The sequence below is a fragment of the Cynoglossus semilaevis genome, chromosome 12 (genome assembly GCF_000523025.1).
Source record: "Cynoglossus semilaevis isolate Cse_v1.0 chromosome 12, Cse_v1.0, whole genome shotgun sequence".
Taxonomy (NCBI): domain Eukaryota; kingdom Metazoa; phylum Chordata; class Actinopteri; order Pleuronectiformes; family Cynoglossidae; genus Cynoglossus; species Cynoglossus semilaevis.
In genome coordinates this window covers 15,905,727-15,924,160 of record NC_024318.1, presented here as the reverse complement: position 1 = coordinate 15,924,160, position 18,434 = coordinate 15,905,727, and the positions used below count along the sequence as shown (strand labels likewise).

Here is an 18,434-nt window from a genome sequence, read left to right as displayed (position 1 = left end):
AAGACCGAAAGGTGAAGAAAAAAAAAATCTCCTCTGATTCTGAGTCTGCATTTGTAACTCTGTTTTCTATAACTCGAGCTGTTTCAATGCCCTCTCCTGCCACGGCAGAAAAACACAGGGGGGGGGGAAGAAACAGATGGAAGTCTTTGAGCAGAATGTCTAGACAAGGAAGGATATTTGATGCTCTGTGCTTCATGATTTATTCAGGGGTCTTACCGTGTGCAGGTGTGTGTGTGTGTGTTTCTGTTTATCAATGGTGGTATATATCAGGGTATGTTTACGGAGGTAAAGACTGAGGAAAGGTTGGCCGTTTGGACACGTTGTTCCAACAAATAATTTAGCAGGATACAATATAAAAAAACAACAACAAGTAGTAAGGTTTGAATTTCAGCAATAGGTAAAGGTGAAATGAAGTATATTTCAGATCATTTTGGAAAGGTTTGTGTTGACTGCAAAACACTGTTGGATCAATTAGGTTGAACGTTCTAGGTCTCAGTGAGTGGAAACTATCAAATATGTTGCCTAAATCGTTGCTCCTCAACATCAAGTTCAACATCATCAGTAATAATAATAACAAATAAATATGACTTTATTGGCATATTTTTAAAATGTTATTATGTTGTACAACTCCATCTCCAACCGCAAAATATCTCTCCTCATCCTCATGTCCAAAGTTGGCCTCTCTAACTTCTAATCTCCAAACGACTGCACCTAAACTGTCCCTCTGCAAATGAGTATAAGAGTAAATTCGAAAATATTCATATTTAATGAAATATATTTGGAAAATATATATCACTAACTTGAAGTGTTTTCCACTTCCATTTTCTCACTTTCAAAATATATCAAACGGGCCAGATTGAAACCACCTAGCGGGCCACTTTTGGCCCACGGGCCGTATGTTTGGCACCCCTGCCCCTGATGGTTTGTCCTAAGCCCATGAATTCACCCACCTTTTACTACCTCCATCTCACATCTTTATTCTCTCCACTCCCCTCACTGTTCATACAGTTCTGACCTTCACTCCTCTTCTGTCCATATCAAACCTCCACCTCTCCGGTTCTTCCTCCACCTGCTCCCGACTCTCACCACAGATGACAATGTCATCAGCAAACATCATGGTCCATGGACCCCCACCCTGACCTCACCTGTCAACCTGTTCATCACCACTGCAAACCAAAGGGGGGCTCAGAGCTGATTCCTGATGCAACTCCACCACTACCTTAACCTCTTAGTCATTCTGACGGCACACTTAACAACCTGCTAGCCTTATACACGTCCTGCATTACCCTCACATACTTTTCTGCCACTCCTGACTGTCTCATACAGAACTGCAGTTCCTCCCTAAGCACAAATTTTACATAATAAGAGGACAATTAGTAATTTGCCGTTGACGAGTTTCAGGTTGTTTCATCCACATGTTATAAACCTTGTCTTAATGTTATGATATACTGTGTTTCCAAGCTTTTTTTTCTGGGGACCCATATTTTAAAAGTCACAAACCTTCGCGACCCAAGTCAATAGACGTTATTCGTAAAACTCCTAGGAAACACCTGAGGGTCGCGACCCAGTGTTTGGGAAACAATGCTGTAAACTATGAATATGGATCAACTCGCTGGCGATTGATGCTTGATGCTTGGCGTCCTGGTTTGCTCCACAGATGTCGATGAGTGCGGTCTCAATGAGACGCTGTGCGGCTCACACGGCTTCTGCGAGAACAGACTGGGATCCTTTGTGTGTCTCTGTGACCAGGGATACCAGGAAACCCTGGATGGACAAGGATGTGTGGGTAAGTTTTGATTTTTTTTTTTTTAAACTTTTTTTTTTATTATGTTATTTAAGGATTTAGGTCAGGAGGGTCAAATTAATTTTCACCAAAAGGCCACATCAGCAATATAATTTCTCTAGGATGGCCGGTTGTAACCGTTAGACTACAAATAAATACGTATTAATACATGTTTTTGCAATTGATTATCATTTATTCAAGTAACAAATATTGTTCATTTTTCTGAGAAATAAAAAAAATAGACACTTATTAAGCTCTAGCGGGCCACACAAAATGATTTGACGGACCACATTTGGCCCGCGGGCCTTGAGTTTGACACATATGATTTGAGTTTATGAGCTACACACGACCATTTTAGTTGGTAATGGTATTTTGAATAGTTCTAACAAATAAAGGATCATTGTATTTGGTCATAATTTGTCCGATGCTCATTTTGAAAAAAAAAAAAAAAAAAATCGTGAATCATATCGTATCGTGACCGGAGTGACTAATCGTAACTAACTGTAATAAAACCGCAGTTTGATGGTTAGGTTTAGTTGTAAAGGCAGTAACTGCACCGCACCAGAATATAGGCAAGACTGTGTACAGCGGGGATAATAAACTGGTGGCCCGTGGGCCGTATCGGGCTGAGGGACCATCCAATTTAGCTGTGTCTGGATTCCGAAATACACACCAAATAATAATGTTAAACAAAATATGATTTTTATTTAACTTTATTTGAGTGTCTGTCCATCAAGGTGAGGTACCAAATAATGATCATTTATTTATTATTTTGCTAATGCTAACATCCTTTGAGGAGTGATTGCTCCTCACTGACTAGAGGGGAAATCCTAAAAATAACAACAGGACGAGCTACACTTTCACCAGCAGGACCAGAAATCTGTCAGACTCCGGAATTTTTTTTTTTCATTTCCACTCTTTTTTAAAAAACCAGGGGAGGTTTCCCCTCAGACAAGGCTCTGGAAAGTTGTGGCATCCCAGATGCTCACATTTATTACTGTTCTCAACACAGATGTCCTTTGACTCATTTGGAGGATGTGGTCTTGTAGTTCCTTCCTTGGGATGTAATTTAAGAACATTACGGGCCGCAGCAGCTCCGTGATACCTAGGCGCACGTTTAAAACACGCTCAAAGACGGCGACGTTTTAAAACCACTTCTGTTTTATGAGCTGTTGGCGAGAGTGATTTTCTGATAAAGCGCCGCAGCGTGATGCAATATTTACGGCTTTGAAAACATGTCGGCGCCTGAACTTTCAGAAATCTGAGCGTGTGAGTGTGTACTTGTACTTTGTTAAACTTACAGAATGGCCGTGATTGTCATTCTTAAATGTGGGTATTCATTAGGTATTTATTATTTATTGTCGCCTTGTTTAATTTCATTCGCACAAAACCCATTCATTACCTGAATATTTAAAGAATTACAGATTTCTTCCATTCCCGTCCGCGTCACTGTAAGGATATATGCTACGTTTCGAGGCTGTTTTACTCTTTAGGAGCTGCTGCTGTTATTTGCTCCTGTTACGTTTGGCCCCAGTTGCCTCTCTTTCTCGCGTAATCTTTAAAACAAATATTGCTGAGCATCGGGGACACGACATGTCGGTCCGAAATACACAGAACTGCATTGAAATTCTGTGGGTTTTCCCACTGGTTTGGGGATGGACTGTCTGATCACTTCTCCTGCTACCCTCGGGCCGATGTGATCCCCGCTCCCTAAAAACACACACATGCACACCCAGTGGCCAATCCCACCAAAGCTACCGCAACTACCACTGTCTCTACAGACAGCGGGGCCCCCCCCGCGCCCCGCCGCGCCCCGGGCCGGCCGCCTCCACAACTTTTTTTTTTTTTTTTTTTTTTGCCAAACCATCACTACACTGCGGCTAGCGCAGACACAGGACTCACTTAAACACACACATACGCGGCCCACCGGCGGTGTACCGCTAACCCAATGTGTGTCCCAATCGTTCTTTTTTGTTTTTCTGCTTCTGACACTGTGTCGTCACCCCTGGCCGGTTCGCCAGCACCACGCCATCAGTGCCGACTACGCTCAACATGTCTCGGTGCACACGCGCTTCACAGGGAAACTCAAAAAGATCCACTCAAAACTCTATCAATACATACATACGTTTTTTTTCTCCTTCCCTTTTATATCAGTCAAATCCACCCACACTCAAACACCGACCGAAGAAAAAGTGTTATCCTTAAATTAAAAATGTAATATTTATTGAAAATTTTTTTTTCTTTTTTTCATCGTAAACACTGAATCTGGAACAACTAAAGTTTAATATTATAAACACATGAGAAATTAAATCTGAAATAAAACACACATCAGTGATATTTGTTTCTTATTATGTACCGCTAATACTACAAATCCTGCCAGTATATAGTAGCTACTGTATATACTCGCGGGCCAACTCTGGTACACATTTAAAATGATCTCGCGGCCCAAATATAATTACACCGCGGGCCAGATTTAGCCCCCGAGCCTGAGTTTGACACTCGTGCGCTACATGCTAACACTTACACAAACTCAAATTACTGTAGCTTGTTGAGAGTAAAAAGAAATAATAGGCAGGTTCCAATCAGGAAGCTGTGCTACTCAACTTAAAGACATGTTCTCTAAAGGTCCATTTCGTACTTTTTTGACACTTTATATACGTATATAATATTTTCCTTTTTTTTTTTTACTCTTCTTTTTGCAGTAAAAACTGCACCATTTCCATATCATTACATCCCTGGCGCATATGTATGTATTAGAAAAAAATTTAAAAAATGAACCTAATGATGTATCTCCAACTCACTCACACTCCTCTGTGTGGAAACACTTATGTCAATAATGTTTCCCTAAGAAAATCCGAAGCTGCCTTTATCCTGACTAACAGGCGTCGACTTCTTTCCACAGATGTGAATGAGTGTGACCTGCTGAGCAGTGTGTGTGGAGAGGCCCAGTGTGTGAACATGGACGGCTCCTTCCTCTGCATGTGTCCAAGCGGCCAGGAGTATAACACCATGAGTGCCAAGTGTGAGCCTGTTCCCACAGGTGAGCCACCTCCGCGTTTAGAACAGAACAGACGGAGGCCCCCGCGGATATCGCCGTAGACCCGTGTTTTCATGACCTCATTTCCTCGACTCGAACGGGCCAAGTTCTGAAGAAGAACACGGAGCATTTAAAGGGTTTCCTTTAACCATTACATAATGCTTCACTTAGAAAGTGATTATGTGGCTCCCTAATCACTTCCAGACAGGACAACGGCTTTAGACGGCGTGAAGTTATTACAGAAGGAAGTGGTGTTGTTATCAAAATGATTGACCTGACTCGGGGGGGGGGGACTTGCTCGTTTGTCTTTCGGTAAAAATGTCTCACTCTAAATGATGCTCCTTCTGTATGGACTTTGCGTGGCCCCCGCCCTCACCTGAGCACCCCTAAGAATGGCCTTAGCCCCCTTTAGCGTTATAAAGATTTTGGTAACTTTTTTGGTGCGGGCTTACACTCAGAAAAAACAGATTTGATATTTTTGTTCTGTTTTATAAGAATGGCACTTTGGTCGGATTTCCACTGTTCAATTTGTGGTTTTGAACAAAATTTGGAGATATATTGAAATGAAAGGGGGCAACAGGGGGCGCTATAGAAGAATGTTAGAACCCACCCTTTTTGTTGATTTTTTTTGGTTTTTTTTTGTTGATTTACTAGTTTGAAATTAAAATTAAAATAAATAATCCAAATAATAAATATTATTTATTATTATTATATTATTATAATATAATAATATTTTTTAAATATTATTATAATAATAAATATTATTTGGATATTATTATTATATTATTTAATATAATATAATTATATTAATTATATTAATTAATATAATGTGTAATATTATTTGAATAATAAATATAATAATAAATTTAAATTTAAATTAAAATAAAAATTAAAGTCTCGGCCAGACTGGGCAAAATCGTTTAAATAGCTTTACTGCCAGTGTGTGGCGCTATTTTAACACGTTTCGCTATCTGTTTCTTTTTTTTTTCTTCAACAAATGCGTCTTCGTGCTGCGCTGCGTTTCTTGGTGTAGTGTCCTCTGTGGAGCGCAAGGAGTGCTATTTCCACTTAAATGACGAGAACCTGTGTGAGAGCGTGTTGACCAGCCACGTCACCCTGCAGGAGTGCTGCTGCACCCTGGGAGCCGGCTGGGGCGACAACTGTGAGGTACATCCCTGCCCCGTCAATGGAACAGGTGAGTTATGGAGGAGAGAAGCGCGATTAAAAAAAAAACAAAAAACAAAAAAAACCAATCATTAGTTTTAGTCCACAGGGGTTTGAAGGTGTCACCCCATTGGCTGCCAGTGAACGAATGTCTTCTCACTCTTTCATATGTCATTGATGACATTGCCAACTCAACTTCCATTTGTCTCCCCTGTCCCCTTTCAGACCAGTTTGACCAGATGTGTCCATCTGGACGAGGATTTATTCCTAGTGTGGATCTTTCCTATGGACAGACACACAGTTACAAAGGTGAGACTGGGTAGATGTGCTGGGTCCTATCTTGGTTTCCCTCTCGTAGGGCTCGCAGCTGATTGGACCGCCGTCCTTCTCTCTAGTCCAGATGAGTCTAGTCCCTTTTTCTCTCCTCCTGTTTTCAGATGCGGACGAGTGCACACTGTTCGGCGTGGAGGTGTGTAAAGGGGGCTTCTGTCTGGACACCGTGGGCAGTTATGAGTGCTACTGCAAGACGGGCCAGGACTACGACCCCGTCAGACTGGAGTGCACAGGTCAGACGGATGCACAGCGTGCGTGTGTGTGCCCGATCGATAGTGCGAGAATAAGAAAATGTTACATGGGGAGGTGGACAAAGATAAAGCGAGTCATGTCAATACACAGCGCGTACAAAGACATCACGTGATGTTGGGGGTGAGGCGCGTTGTCTGATCACGTGTGTTAAACAAAGGGAAAATGACTCAGCAACAAAATGTTCGTGGTAAATACCACACCTACAATTTGGTAATATTTTTCTAAATGATGTCCTAAACCAACTTAAGAAAACAAATTAACCATCAATACAACCTTTACTATTTCCAATGACTAATAAACAATATCTTTGTCACACCAGGTTTAATAACTGATCATTTTACAAATGAACTTAAAGTGACAGCCCTGTGTTTGTCAATCAGACTTTAAATGTTAGATGACCTGGCCTATACCTCTCATTTTGCACATATTTGATTGAACTAAAAAAAGAGTTGAATTGTTGAATAATTCCTGCGAACAATGTTAAAGGTATATTTAAGATGGCACAAAATTGGCCAAAAAAAACAAAAGCTAAAATGCTGAAAGCTGTAACATTTAAAGATATCAAAACTACTGTATTATGACATTTTAATAATTAATATAATAATTTGAACTTTGTTAACCCCTCACTGGGGGAATCGTGTTAACAACAGATTTCAGTTGCAAAAAGCTGGCCCTCGGAGGCGCCAAGTCTGGGACTCGAACCCAGGACCTTCCGCGTGTAAGGCAGATGTCTATGCAGGCATGATAACAGCTACACCATGGAACCGCAAAAATGTTTTAAAAAGCACATTTATGCCGTAGGATGTGTAGCCAGATGAACAATTCTTTCGTATCTAAAGATAGCAAAAATGGACCAAAAAAAAAGTCTTATTACTTAAGCAAAAACGCAAAAAACAAACAGTAAAAAAAAAAAAAAAAAATCAAAATCCAAGTATATACCCCAAAAATGTGTATGCATGTGTACCATAAATGACCAGAAATTACACTACTAAACTAAAATTATTTTATAAAAGCTACATGCAGTACGTCCTATTACCTTTGGAGGTGCTAATGCGCTTTTATTGAAATGCCTCTTTGTGTTTTTTTTTCTTCTCCTCAGACATCGACGAGTGCTTGGACGAGTCCGTCTGTGTGGGCGGACAGTGCTTGAACACTGACGGCTCGTACATGTGTTTCTGCACACACCCCATGGTGCTGGATCCCAGTGGAAACCACTGTGTCTTCCTGTCGGACGCGGCTGGTGAGAGAAGCTCACGTCAAAGTCTGTCTGCGTCGGCTCAATTAAAAATCACCTTCGCAGTTTACAGAAAGGTTTCGATCGTTTTGTAAAATACGCACCTGAATGCCAGGGAATTACAAAGGATCCGATCATATCGGCCGATCAATATCATTGGCCCCGATATTAGCCTATTTTGTAATTTTGTGTCTGTAAGAATTGTTCCGTTTTTTTACCTCCGATAATGAAAACCCGATAACGCAATACCTGGGTTTCACCAAATTATGTGTGCTTTAAAAATACTTCAATGCCCCGGCGACAGATTATGAGCGAATTTACAAGCCTCTAGTCACTAGATGGCAGCATTGTAGCTTATTTTACTAATCGATATTGATAATCAGAGGATTGCTAGTGCCAGCAACTCTTACAATAGTTTGTACAGATAAATAAACAAATACTACCAGGCGCTCAATAGTATTTTAATTTTGTCCCCTAGGGGGGGTCAAAAAATAATTGACAAACACTGTTTTAACCCATCACCTTAGTGAACCTTAGTGAGGCGGAACTTAACTTCTTTAACCACCAGGCCACCACTGCAACGCTATATCGGTATCGGTTATTATCGGAATCGGTTATGAAGTGCTTGGACGATATCGGCATAGTTGATATCGGACTTAGTGTTAACACAACATGACATGTCTCTTTGGCAAAAATAATGTCGCTTTACTAGGATTTTCATTTTTAGAGATTTTAGTCCTTTCTGTGTCTCAATATCCAAACTAGCATGTTCTTCTTTGCACTTCCTGCCAGAACGCCCCCTGGTGGCTGAAGAAAAATCCTTAGAAAAGCTGCATCTTTGTATAAGTCGCATGGTTCAAAGCGCGGGGGAAAAAAAGTAGCGGCTTGTAGTCCGGAAAATACTGTAGAATTATCACATATACAGTGTGAAAAAAATACACACTAAAAATAAAATCATTTTATTCATATTAAATCCAACAAACCGATTTGTTGTGTCCGATTCTTCAGCTGTAGTCAACTTCTCTTGTGTGTGTCGACAGAACAACACGAGGGCGAGCAAATCGACTACCAAGGGATCTGCTGGCAAAGAGTAACAGATACACTGACATGCACGGAGCCGTTGGGTCAGAACAGGAAGAGTACGTACACGGAGTGCTGTTGTTTGTATGGAGAGGCCTGGGGCATGGACTGTGCACTTTGTCCATCGAAACACACAGGTACTAGGTGCACACACACACAAACACACAGGTACTAGGTGCACACACAAAAAAAAAATACACAAAAAATCCCAATGTCGATTTATCCAAGCAAGGAAAAAAACTGTTGTTACTGTTGAAAGAAACATTTAATTGTACATATAGGAAGTAACTGTGTTTGTCCCATGGCTCGTCAACAGACGATTATGCAAGAATGTGTAATCTACCCATGGGTGGTGGTGGTGGGTATCGTCCCTATGGCCGTGATGCCCTCACCGCTGGTCCTGTTCATGAATATGACTTCAGCCCAGACTATCATCCATCATCGGAGCAGCAAGAGGCGCTGCCCTTCTACGACAGCCAGGAGCGTAAGTATTTCCTCCTGTTGTTTTTGTATAAAGAGAAGTGTCGGCCTTTTTCTTCGAGAACATTGGTGAATGTTCTATCTCAGGAAAATATGGGAGTTAACTGAACCCAATTTAGAGTTGTTTTTTTTTTTTTTTTTCCTGTGCGTTCCAGTTTAACAGATTTCTTGAAACAACAATTGAAAAAAGGAATAATTTGACGGCAGGCGTGATTGTCTTTGAGTTGAAACAGTTCTTGTCTTACAGTACTTTGCTGCCATCTTGTGTAATGTGTTAAACTAGGTAAGACTGGACCTGGACTCTGAGTGAGTTAGATGTACTGTTGAATTATTATTATTATTATTATTGTGTTTAAATTAAATAGCAAGATATATAATATTTTCTTCATATCTGTATTTGAGTTGCTGCCACCTAGTGGCTGGAGCCTTGTTCAAGCATTTACAGCAGTGGTACTCTTATGTCAAGCGTGCCATATTCCATTGGAAGTTCCTCATTTTTTAATTAATTTTAGTACAAACACCAGCAGTACCTCCTCAGGCCACCAGGGGAATATAGTCTCATCTGTTCTCCTTGGGTTCTCTATTAGGCATTGAGGTTTGTTGCATCTCTTTGCCACAGATCAGTACAAACCCTTCGAGGGTTTGCGAGCCGAGGAGTGTGGGATATTGAACGGATGTGAGAACGGTCGATGCGTTCGGGTGCAGGAGGGCTACACCTGCGACTGCTTCGACGGCTACACCTTGGACCTGTCCCGCATGGCCTGCATTGGTGAGGGAGCAGAAGAACACGTAAATAAATCCCTGCCACGCTGATTGTGTAATCCCAATCCCTCTGCCCACAGATGTGAACGAGTGCTCAGAACTGAACAGTCGAATGTCGCTTTGTAAAAACGCAAAGTGCATCAACACGATAGGCTCCTACCAGTGCGTGTGTCTGCCGGGCTTCATGGTCTCCGACAAGCCCAACTACTGCGTGGAGGCAGCATCACGACACACATCGCACACATCAACACGTAGACAGTGAACACAGTGACGGCGGATAGGTCACATCAACAGGCACACAACCACACGCGCAGGTCTCGTATTGCTATACTTGTGAGGATGTCTGTTGACTTCAGCCGCTTCTTGTGCCATTTGAAAGCCGACCCGAGAGTTAAGCTTGGCGGTTTGTTAGCATCCAGCAACAATGTTCAACAGAGATCTCTGAAAAAAAAAAACAACCCAAATTTACAGGTGACAAAATTACGTAATGTACCTTTAATTATGAATATGATATTACACCAATCGGTTTTACAGCATAAACGTCGCACTTTTATTGACACAAATCCTTAAGTCGAGCCATGTTCCATACTGTAAAGTGAATCACTTGTTGAGTCGTTGTTACATTTGTGATCTTATTTAAACAGGAATCTCAGACGTCCTGATCCAAATCCATCCAGTCCTCGGGTTATTATTCCTGTCTTCCTGATGTACTCTACACTGTGAAGGACAGTCAAACGCAGTGGTTGACAGTAGAGATAGAGTGGTAGCCATTTCCCAATGAGTCAATGAGCCTGAACAACTGGGACGAAGAAGGTAGGAAGAGCAAAATGTCATCCCTGTATTTTGGTGGCTAAAAAGATTAGCAAATGTTTAGCTCATTATTTACTATTAAACCAAAAGAACGATGCAGATCAAGGGTTCAATTTCTCATTTTAAAATACAACTTTAAAGCTGCAGAAGACCTGAAAACTCACTAAGTTTTCAGTTGCTAATACCATTAGCATGCTAACTACAGTCGTAACGGTTGGAAAGTTCCATGTTCTGCATTTATTTAGCAATTAGACAAAGTCTTTATCATTTAACGGGATGTCATTTCTGAAACTTAGCCTTAACTGTAAAAAAAATATTATGAGTAATTTCTTAAAATCCAAAGCAAGTCGAACCAAAGTAGGCACTGTTATTTCTAACAAAACCAGCACAGCGGACACATGGCTCGATAAGAGCTTTAAATCAATCTGTTATGCTGTCTCAATAGCTAGCACAATGCTAATATAGCCGTTTACTATCTATGCCTTACCACTAAAAACGAAGTTCATGGCTCAGGTAACAAGGTTGAATTTGTCAGCACTCTTAAAGTAATGTTTAGGTTGAATTTGTCAGCACTCTTAAAGTTGTAATGTTTTTTAAAGAGATATTTACACAACAACACACACTTCAGTTCACTGTTAGCCATGGCAGCCGAACATTAAGACACAGAAACGTTCAAAACGGTGAGCCCGTCTTCTGAGCTAAACTCAGTTTATCGTAGTGCTAATTATGCAACATGCGGAACCTCCGTGACCCCGATGGCAGCGGTGACGTCACCGAGCCTGTGCGTAGTTGGCGTCTCGGTCGGCGATGTCGTCGTTAGCATTAGATATTTACGAGTAGGTAACCTCTTCAAGCACACGTCGAAAAATCGGAAATTTGTTTTGGCAGATCACGTCAACGATTAGTTCCTTATAAGTATAGAAATACAACACACTCACACACACACACACACACAGACACACACTCATACCTAATCAAAGCCCGTATACTCTGCACTGTATAAAATAAATACAAAATAAAAAAAGAAACAGTAATTTACTTGAGGTGATGATTCAGCCTTATCTACTATTTGGTGCATACCATATGTTGGTGATAAAACACAGAATTGTATAAAATGTATGTTTTTTTTTCTTTGTTTTTGTCCGTTGCTTTTCTACATTTGTTTCTTATTTTATTTTATAAAATGGAGATTTACATGTCACGTAAGGCCGTTTTAACTCATTTAGCAAATTGACAAACCCTATGGACATTTGTGCTGCGGGGAATCCAGATTTATTTGTACCCTATCGGAGTGATTGTGGATATTTAATTCTGTGAAGAGAGGTCAGCTGTCCGCTCCTCCTCTTCCTCCTCTCGCCATCCCTCTGTCTGTCAAAAACGGAAAAGCCTGTTACTTCATAACGCTATGTTGCCAGAGTCCGACGGTGTCTGCGGAGCGACGCTCCTTCTCCCCTCTGTGTCTACATTCTTTAGGACAGCCGAGACGGTTTTTTTTTTTTCACTTCTCTTAAATACGTTCACTGCTAAGTCTTGCCGGGTGGCAAAGCTGCTATGGGACAGCGATGGGAGAGAGAGAGAGAGAGAGAGGAAACATTGTGTACATTTAAACAGAAGAGCAGAGAACACAGCTGATGTGTTTGGAATTAGTACATGGATAAATAGCTTTTTTTTTCTTTTTTTTTTTTCTAAGAATTCATAAACAATGTACATCCAACTCCTTGGTATTAAACAAGTTGTGATATTTATGCTGGTTGTCCTGTCCCTATGTACGTACATACATGTTTCAACCCTGTAGGAGTTTGAAGTTTGTTCTCTGGATACAACGGTAAGACCCATCTTTATTGAACCTTTCATAAATGTCCAACTGTCCGTCCAACAATGACTCCTGTACAGCCACTCTGCGACTCATATCACATGTTTCTCCAACTGTCCGTCCAACAATGACTCCTCTACAGCCACTGCGCGACGAGGCTCTCACTCATATCACATGTTTCCCCCCACAGCGGACAGGGGTTTCCCATTGTCCATAGAAGTTCATGTCCAATTTATGGACGTCAGACTTCAGATCAGTGCTGGCTGGAAGATGAAAAGCGTCTCACGCTCCAGGGCAACTGCCACATAAAGGTCAAATACGTCTTTATTTACGCTTAACTTTCCAAGTTTTTTTTTTTTTTTTCGGTTTGTATGGATTGTGACTTTTTATGTTTTTACTCAAAGGCCGATGTTGAGCGATTGTGACAACCATGCCCAGCTTCTCTCTGTTCTCTTCCACAGCTCCGTGACAAAACAGAGTGGACCGAGTGGACACGTGCAGAACAGCACAAAAATCTGGTTTGTCTTCTTCATTTCTGCTGGGTATGTGGTGACTTCAACAAATCTGAGTTCCATGTGCAGATGCTCAAACACACGTTCAGCTGTCTATTCTCAGACTTGACCTGCTTAGAGTTTAGATGTTAATAAACAAAGTCTCTGTCGTGATAGGTAGGGACAAAAAAAAAAAGACCCTTGCGTAATGTAATAAGATCAACAACAGTAACAGTGCATTTCATATTGAATGACTAAATAACATAATACAGTGTCTCCTCTCTGTGTAGCGGTTCTCCTTTCGCTACATCAGTACATCGCAGATTTTTTTTTTAATACATTTGAATTCTTTTCCTTTTTTGGCTCTAAAAATTATTTGCGAAGCATTAGCGAACGAGCGCTGGTAAACTTTGTTTACTTAGACGATATCGTACACAGCATACTGTTGGCTAATACAATGCTTACTCGGTGTAATATTGGCTAGTTAGGCCAAGGGAGTACATGGGGTCGGACAGTTTTAAATATCTCTTTTAACATTTTTTTTTTTTTTGATTTTATTTTGTTTCTGACTTTTCTCTATAGCTATTTTTCTCTATGCTAGCTTGAGAAGCTGAGCAGCTTGATAACAGACACAAACCGGTTGCAGCCGTCACACGAGGTGTGTTCAGGTACCATATACAACTTGTTTATGTGAAGATGACGGCAGATTATGTTTACATTTCGGGATAAATGGTTATAGAAAACATTTTTTAAATTTTTAAAAATGTGATTATTTTTCTGCATGTATCGCTTACTTTGCCTCCAATTTTCCGAGGCTCTTCCTTTTAGCCCCCACTTTGAAAATGCAATGCTATGAAAATGTCATCAGAATAATCTTTGCGAATGACTCACTGTGATTAATGTGGTAATCTTGACATAATTGTTATTACTGTAAAATTCCTCATTCTCTGATTAAAGGGACACGAGGGAAAAAAAAGCCATATAAAGCTGAAATATCATTAATGTTTATATTCATATTTAATAATTTGCTGATGATGCACAACGGTTTTTGAAAACATCGGTCTGTTTTGCGTCATGCAGAAACGCCAGTGAGGTTCTAGTGACCCTACAGGAGTTGGGAAGGTGTGTGATGGAGGTCAGATCGTTTTTTTTTTTTTTGTTCAAAGCACGCTGCAGGATGTGGCGTCAGTCTGTTTTTGTTTGGGCAGACATTTTTAGAAGTTCAGAGACAAAACAATGTGCACAGCGTCATTGGATGGAAACAGGGGACAAGGCACACGGACAACAAAACAATGCACAAGCACACACACACACACACGCATGTGTTTCTCTGTCGCACCCGTGAACACACGTGAACACACGGGGACAGTTAGGTAACAGACGGTAATGCTCGTCGAGTGATTTCAACTCTGCCCTCTGCGTACATGTCACTGGACACATTACGGGCAGGGAAGACGACACAGAAACAAACACGAACGTGTGCACGGGATTGGGATTGTGATTCATTTCCTGCTCTGCTCTTTTCCACTTTACCTTGTGTGTTCCCTATATTTAGCTCAGTCCAAGGAAACCGAGCCACGCAGGCAGGAAAACTAAGTTTGGAAAGAATTGGAGGAAGTCTAGTGGCCATTTAGACAAACAACACACTGCTACACACACAGACAGTGTGGGGATCAGTTGTGGCTGAATGTGTAGCAGTGCTGAAAAGGCCCCCCGAGACAAAAGGCTTCGCAGAGACACAGGGTCATCAGACAAAAGGACCGGCAAACTCTGGGATACCGTACGGACCAGTGGACAGCGATGCCAGAGTTGGCAGGACGGTTGTGGCTCCTGGTGGACCTCGGTGGATTTGTACATTAAGGGACATCGGGGTCTCAGATGAGGTAAGCTGCGCAGGATCCACTGTGGGTTTTTTGCGAACGCAACACCGTCTCTGTCCCGCGTCGTTTGAACGGGTATAAAAAGCAGGGGATGGAAACTGTGGGGTGATTAGAAACGGCCGTACGCCAGTGTGTGTGTGTGTGTGTGTGTGTGTAAACAGATGGTCTTCACACACACGTTCACAGGGCTGCAGAACGTGTGTGTTAAAAGCCCATTGGTCGGTGATCGAGGAGGAAAAGCGCTCTACAAATACACATTGTTCTTGACTGCAGCAGTGTGATTAAAAGTAACCTAGTTTTGCCGTATATAAACGGAGCTGCCAGATTTTTTTCTTTTATACTGCCTGGTGTGAAAACTCTTAGGTTTTGACCGTGTCCAGGACTGGGATGATTTTTTCCTCTTCTTCTCTGTTCATCTTTACCCTGGTTGTCTGTAATTTGTGAGTACAGATGGATTTACATGGGAAATGTGGTTGTGTCGCTGCTGGTGGTTCATTTATATTCATTCATTTACACCCTGCTATTCTCGCTTCGGCAAAGTTATTCTGGCTAAAACGAATCCCACGGCCGCCTGTTGTCGGGTTCGATGTTTGCGTGCGGCTTTCATCTTTTGATGTGTTGCAGCTATGAGAAACTGACCTCACTGATCTCTTGATAAACTGTAATTATGATGCTCTTATGACAATGCGAACTTTCGTACTGTTGTGACCTTTAAAACTTATTGTTGATTTTTTTTTTTTTTTTTTTGACACAAATATTTCAGTCGTCCTGGGAAATTGCTCTCAGCATTCAACCCTTCTTTAAAATGACCCAGTAATTAACACCAGACACTCGGTAGCGCTAGCATCTTCTGCCATGGCCAGGATTCAAACTGGCAATCCTTTAAACCACTTCAACAGCAGTATTAAAGTACTTGGGCAAGTATTAATTTCTGTGATGTATGATTCTCACAATAACTTAATAACCGGAGTACCACCACAAATGTCACCAAAGTATATTTCGCGAAGTATAACGATCTGCTAATTTCAATTTACTCACAATTTACTTATTTACTGTGAAGCCTGTGCCCGTTTAGTTGAACATAACAGCGATACACTCGCAGGAATTGAAGAAAGACACTCAAATATTTTCAACTCTAACGCTCTCCTGGTTTGTTTTTATAGCCATCTGAGGCCACCTAGTGGAAGAGAATTTAATTGTTCTCTCTGTTACTGTCGCATAAACGAACAAAGACAGATTATTTGCAGTAAAATAAATAAAAAATTTTCAGACCGTAGGACAGATGGGCTACACTTAACTGAACAAGCAGCTAGCCATACTCGGATCACAAGCCCAGTCCTTTGACCTGTAGGTGACGGAATGTCCTTAAAGATTTGAGTATCGCAAACTGAATTTGATAAAGGTACAAAACAAGTAATGGGTTTGTAGGCTTGGTCATTCTCTTTATTTATTTGAAATATATTATTGATACAAATAGCAATATATCGGGGGTGTCCGATAATATCGGCCGACTGATATTCTCAGCCCGATATTAGCATATTATGTAATACGTAATGTAAGAATCGTTATTGGGTTCTCATCATCGGAGGAAAAACCTCGTTATTGGCAAACGATGTGTGCCCTAAAAATAGTTTTGGGGATAAACTAATGTATATTAAAGCGAAGGTCACTAGATGGCAGCATTGCAGCTAATTTAATTAATCTCATACTCGTACAGTGGTTTGTACAAATACTAAAAAAAATATTACCAGGCATGTATCGGTTTTGGTTGATATCGGAATTGAAAATTGAGTTTGGACAATATCTGCGTATCACAATATTGTTAAAAAGATAATACCTCTAATATATATATAGATATCTGTATATACAGATATATATAGTTAAATATATTATATTATTTTCTATTGTGAAGTAGTAGCCATATACCAAGAGTAAAATATATATTTGGTGTTTTCAGTGTAAATATATTGTATTATTGAGATGGAACTTAAACATATGTTGATTTCACGAAGACTATTGGCCCTGTGTATTTTGACCATTTAAAAAAAAAAATGTTTTCAAAACGATCATGTGCGGGTTGGTGGAGAACGTGTGCAAAAAAAAAAAAAAAAGAAGATCATTGTTTTTAAATGTGGCTGCAGACCATTATTTGTTCTGGTGGAGTGGTTTATCCATTTACCCAAAGGTCAGTAGTTTGATTTCTGACTGCCCTGAAGAGGGGACAGCCGCTGTGGCAAAATCTAATTCTGGTCTTCATTTGCTCTTTTATCGAGGGACAGCACTTGCGTATGGGCGTATGTGTGTCACATGGTCGGACTAGGCTGCACCTCCAGGCTGTTGTATTGACCCAAAGAGTTGGAGGAGGTGACGGTGTAGCACATGCTCCACCATGGGAGTCTCTCTGTGAGTCCAGGCCAGTAAACGCCCACAGAGCTTTGGCGGCCACAGCTTCAGTTACACTGTCCACGGACTGAGCCCTACACTGGATGCTGGCTGGAGAGCTGCTGCACAGGTAAGATCAGAGAGGAGTGAGATTTAAAGTTAGACATAAAGTAAATGTAGTCTCTGAGGGGGGGATCTACTGGCTACTATCCTGTTTGTTCATCTCCAGTGTGTGTTTGTGTGTGTTCGTAGCTCATCTTGTGCTGTAATGAACACGAGCTGTCCGTCGGTGAAGCCGTGAACGTGATGAGAGTGCGTGACCTGTAGCTCCTGACATGACATCGTACCACAGAGGGAACGCGAGTGATATACACATACATCAGTGAGTGGATGTGTTTACATATTACAGACATCGCATAACAGACGGTGACATACAGGAAGTATGATTTCTTTATCAGTCGCTTAGATATGTTAATTTTTTTTGATCCAATGTTATTTTGTTTTGTTTTTTTATCACATAATCAGATTATTGGACAGGAAGCGTCTGTTTCACCACAATCATTTGCTTAATGTGTATATATTGCACACATTAAGCAAATGATTCTGGTGCCTATATTGCATTGTACATATACAAAGAATAGATGGATGGATGGATGGATGGATGGATGGAAAGATGGATGGATGGATGGCTAGATGGATGGATGGATGGATAGATGGATGGATAGATGGATAGATGGATGGATGGATGGATAGATGGGTGGATGGATGGATGGATGGATAGATGGATGGATAGATGGATAGATGGATGGATGGATGGATAGATGGATGGATAGATGGATAGATGGATGGATGGATGGATAGATGGATGGATAGATGGATGGATGGATGGATGGATGGATGGATAGATGGATGGATAGATGGATGGATGGATGG

General features: G+C 41.0%; 2 protein-coding genes across 7 annotated transcripts in view; both read left to right on the top strand.

Moving 5' to 3' along the window:
* Nucleotides 1-13,435, top strand: part of ltbp1 (latent transforming growth factor beta binding protein 1) — a 71,418-nt gene extending 57,983 nt beyond the window's left edge. The window contains exons 22-34 of the mRNA XM_025060729.1: nt 1,658-1,786; nt 4,686-4,823; nt 5,854-6,015; nt 6,210-6,293; nt 6,422-6,550; nt 7,669-7,809; nt 8,844-9,020; nt 9,200-9,367; nt 9,983-10,132; nt 10,206-11,456; nt 11,492-12,760; nt 12,939-13,059; nt 13,210-13,435. Of these exons, the coding sequence (XP_024916497.1) occupies nt 1,658-1,786; nt 4,686-4,823; nt 5,854-6,015; nt 6,210-6,293; nt 6,422-6,550; nt 7,669-7,809; nt 8,844-9,020; nt 9,200-9,367; nt 9,983-10,132; nt 10,206-10,387 (1,460 nt within the window). The 3' untranslated portion in view covers nt 10,388-11,456; nt 11,492-12,760; nt 12,939-13,059; nt 13,210-13,435. The remainder of the gene's footprint in view (nt 1-1,657; nt 1,787-4,685; nt 4,824-5,853; nt 6,016-6,209; nt 6,294-6,421; nt 6,551-7,668; nt 7,810-8,843; nt 9,021-9,199; nt 9,368-9,982; nt 10,133-10,205; nt 11,457-11,491; nt 12,761-12,938; nt 13,060-13,209) is intronic.
* Nucleotides 13,436-14,205: 770 nt separating this feature from the next.
* Nucleotides 14,206-18,434, top strand: part of rasgrp3 (RAS guanyl releasing protein 3 (calcium and DAG-regulated)) — a 12,751-nt gene continuing 8,522 nt past the window's right edge. Inside the window, exons 1-3 of one of the 6 annotated variants that reach the window (XR_003051339.1) lie at nt 14,206-15,122; nt 17,393-17,631; nt 17,754-17,883. Coding sequence is in view for 5 of the 6 variants with exons in the window: in XM_025060977.1 (XP_024916745.1) it covers nt 17,837-17,883 (47 nt within the window). In the remaining variant the exon portion in view is untranslated. Of the gene's footprint in view, nt 15,123-15,226; nt 15,560-16,826; nt 17,632-17,753; nt 17,884-18,434 lie in introns of those variants that run through there. The other 5 variants (XM_025060977.1, XM_025060975.1, XM_017037000.2 and 2 more) reach the window with 5 other exon arrangements.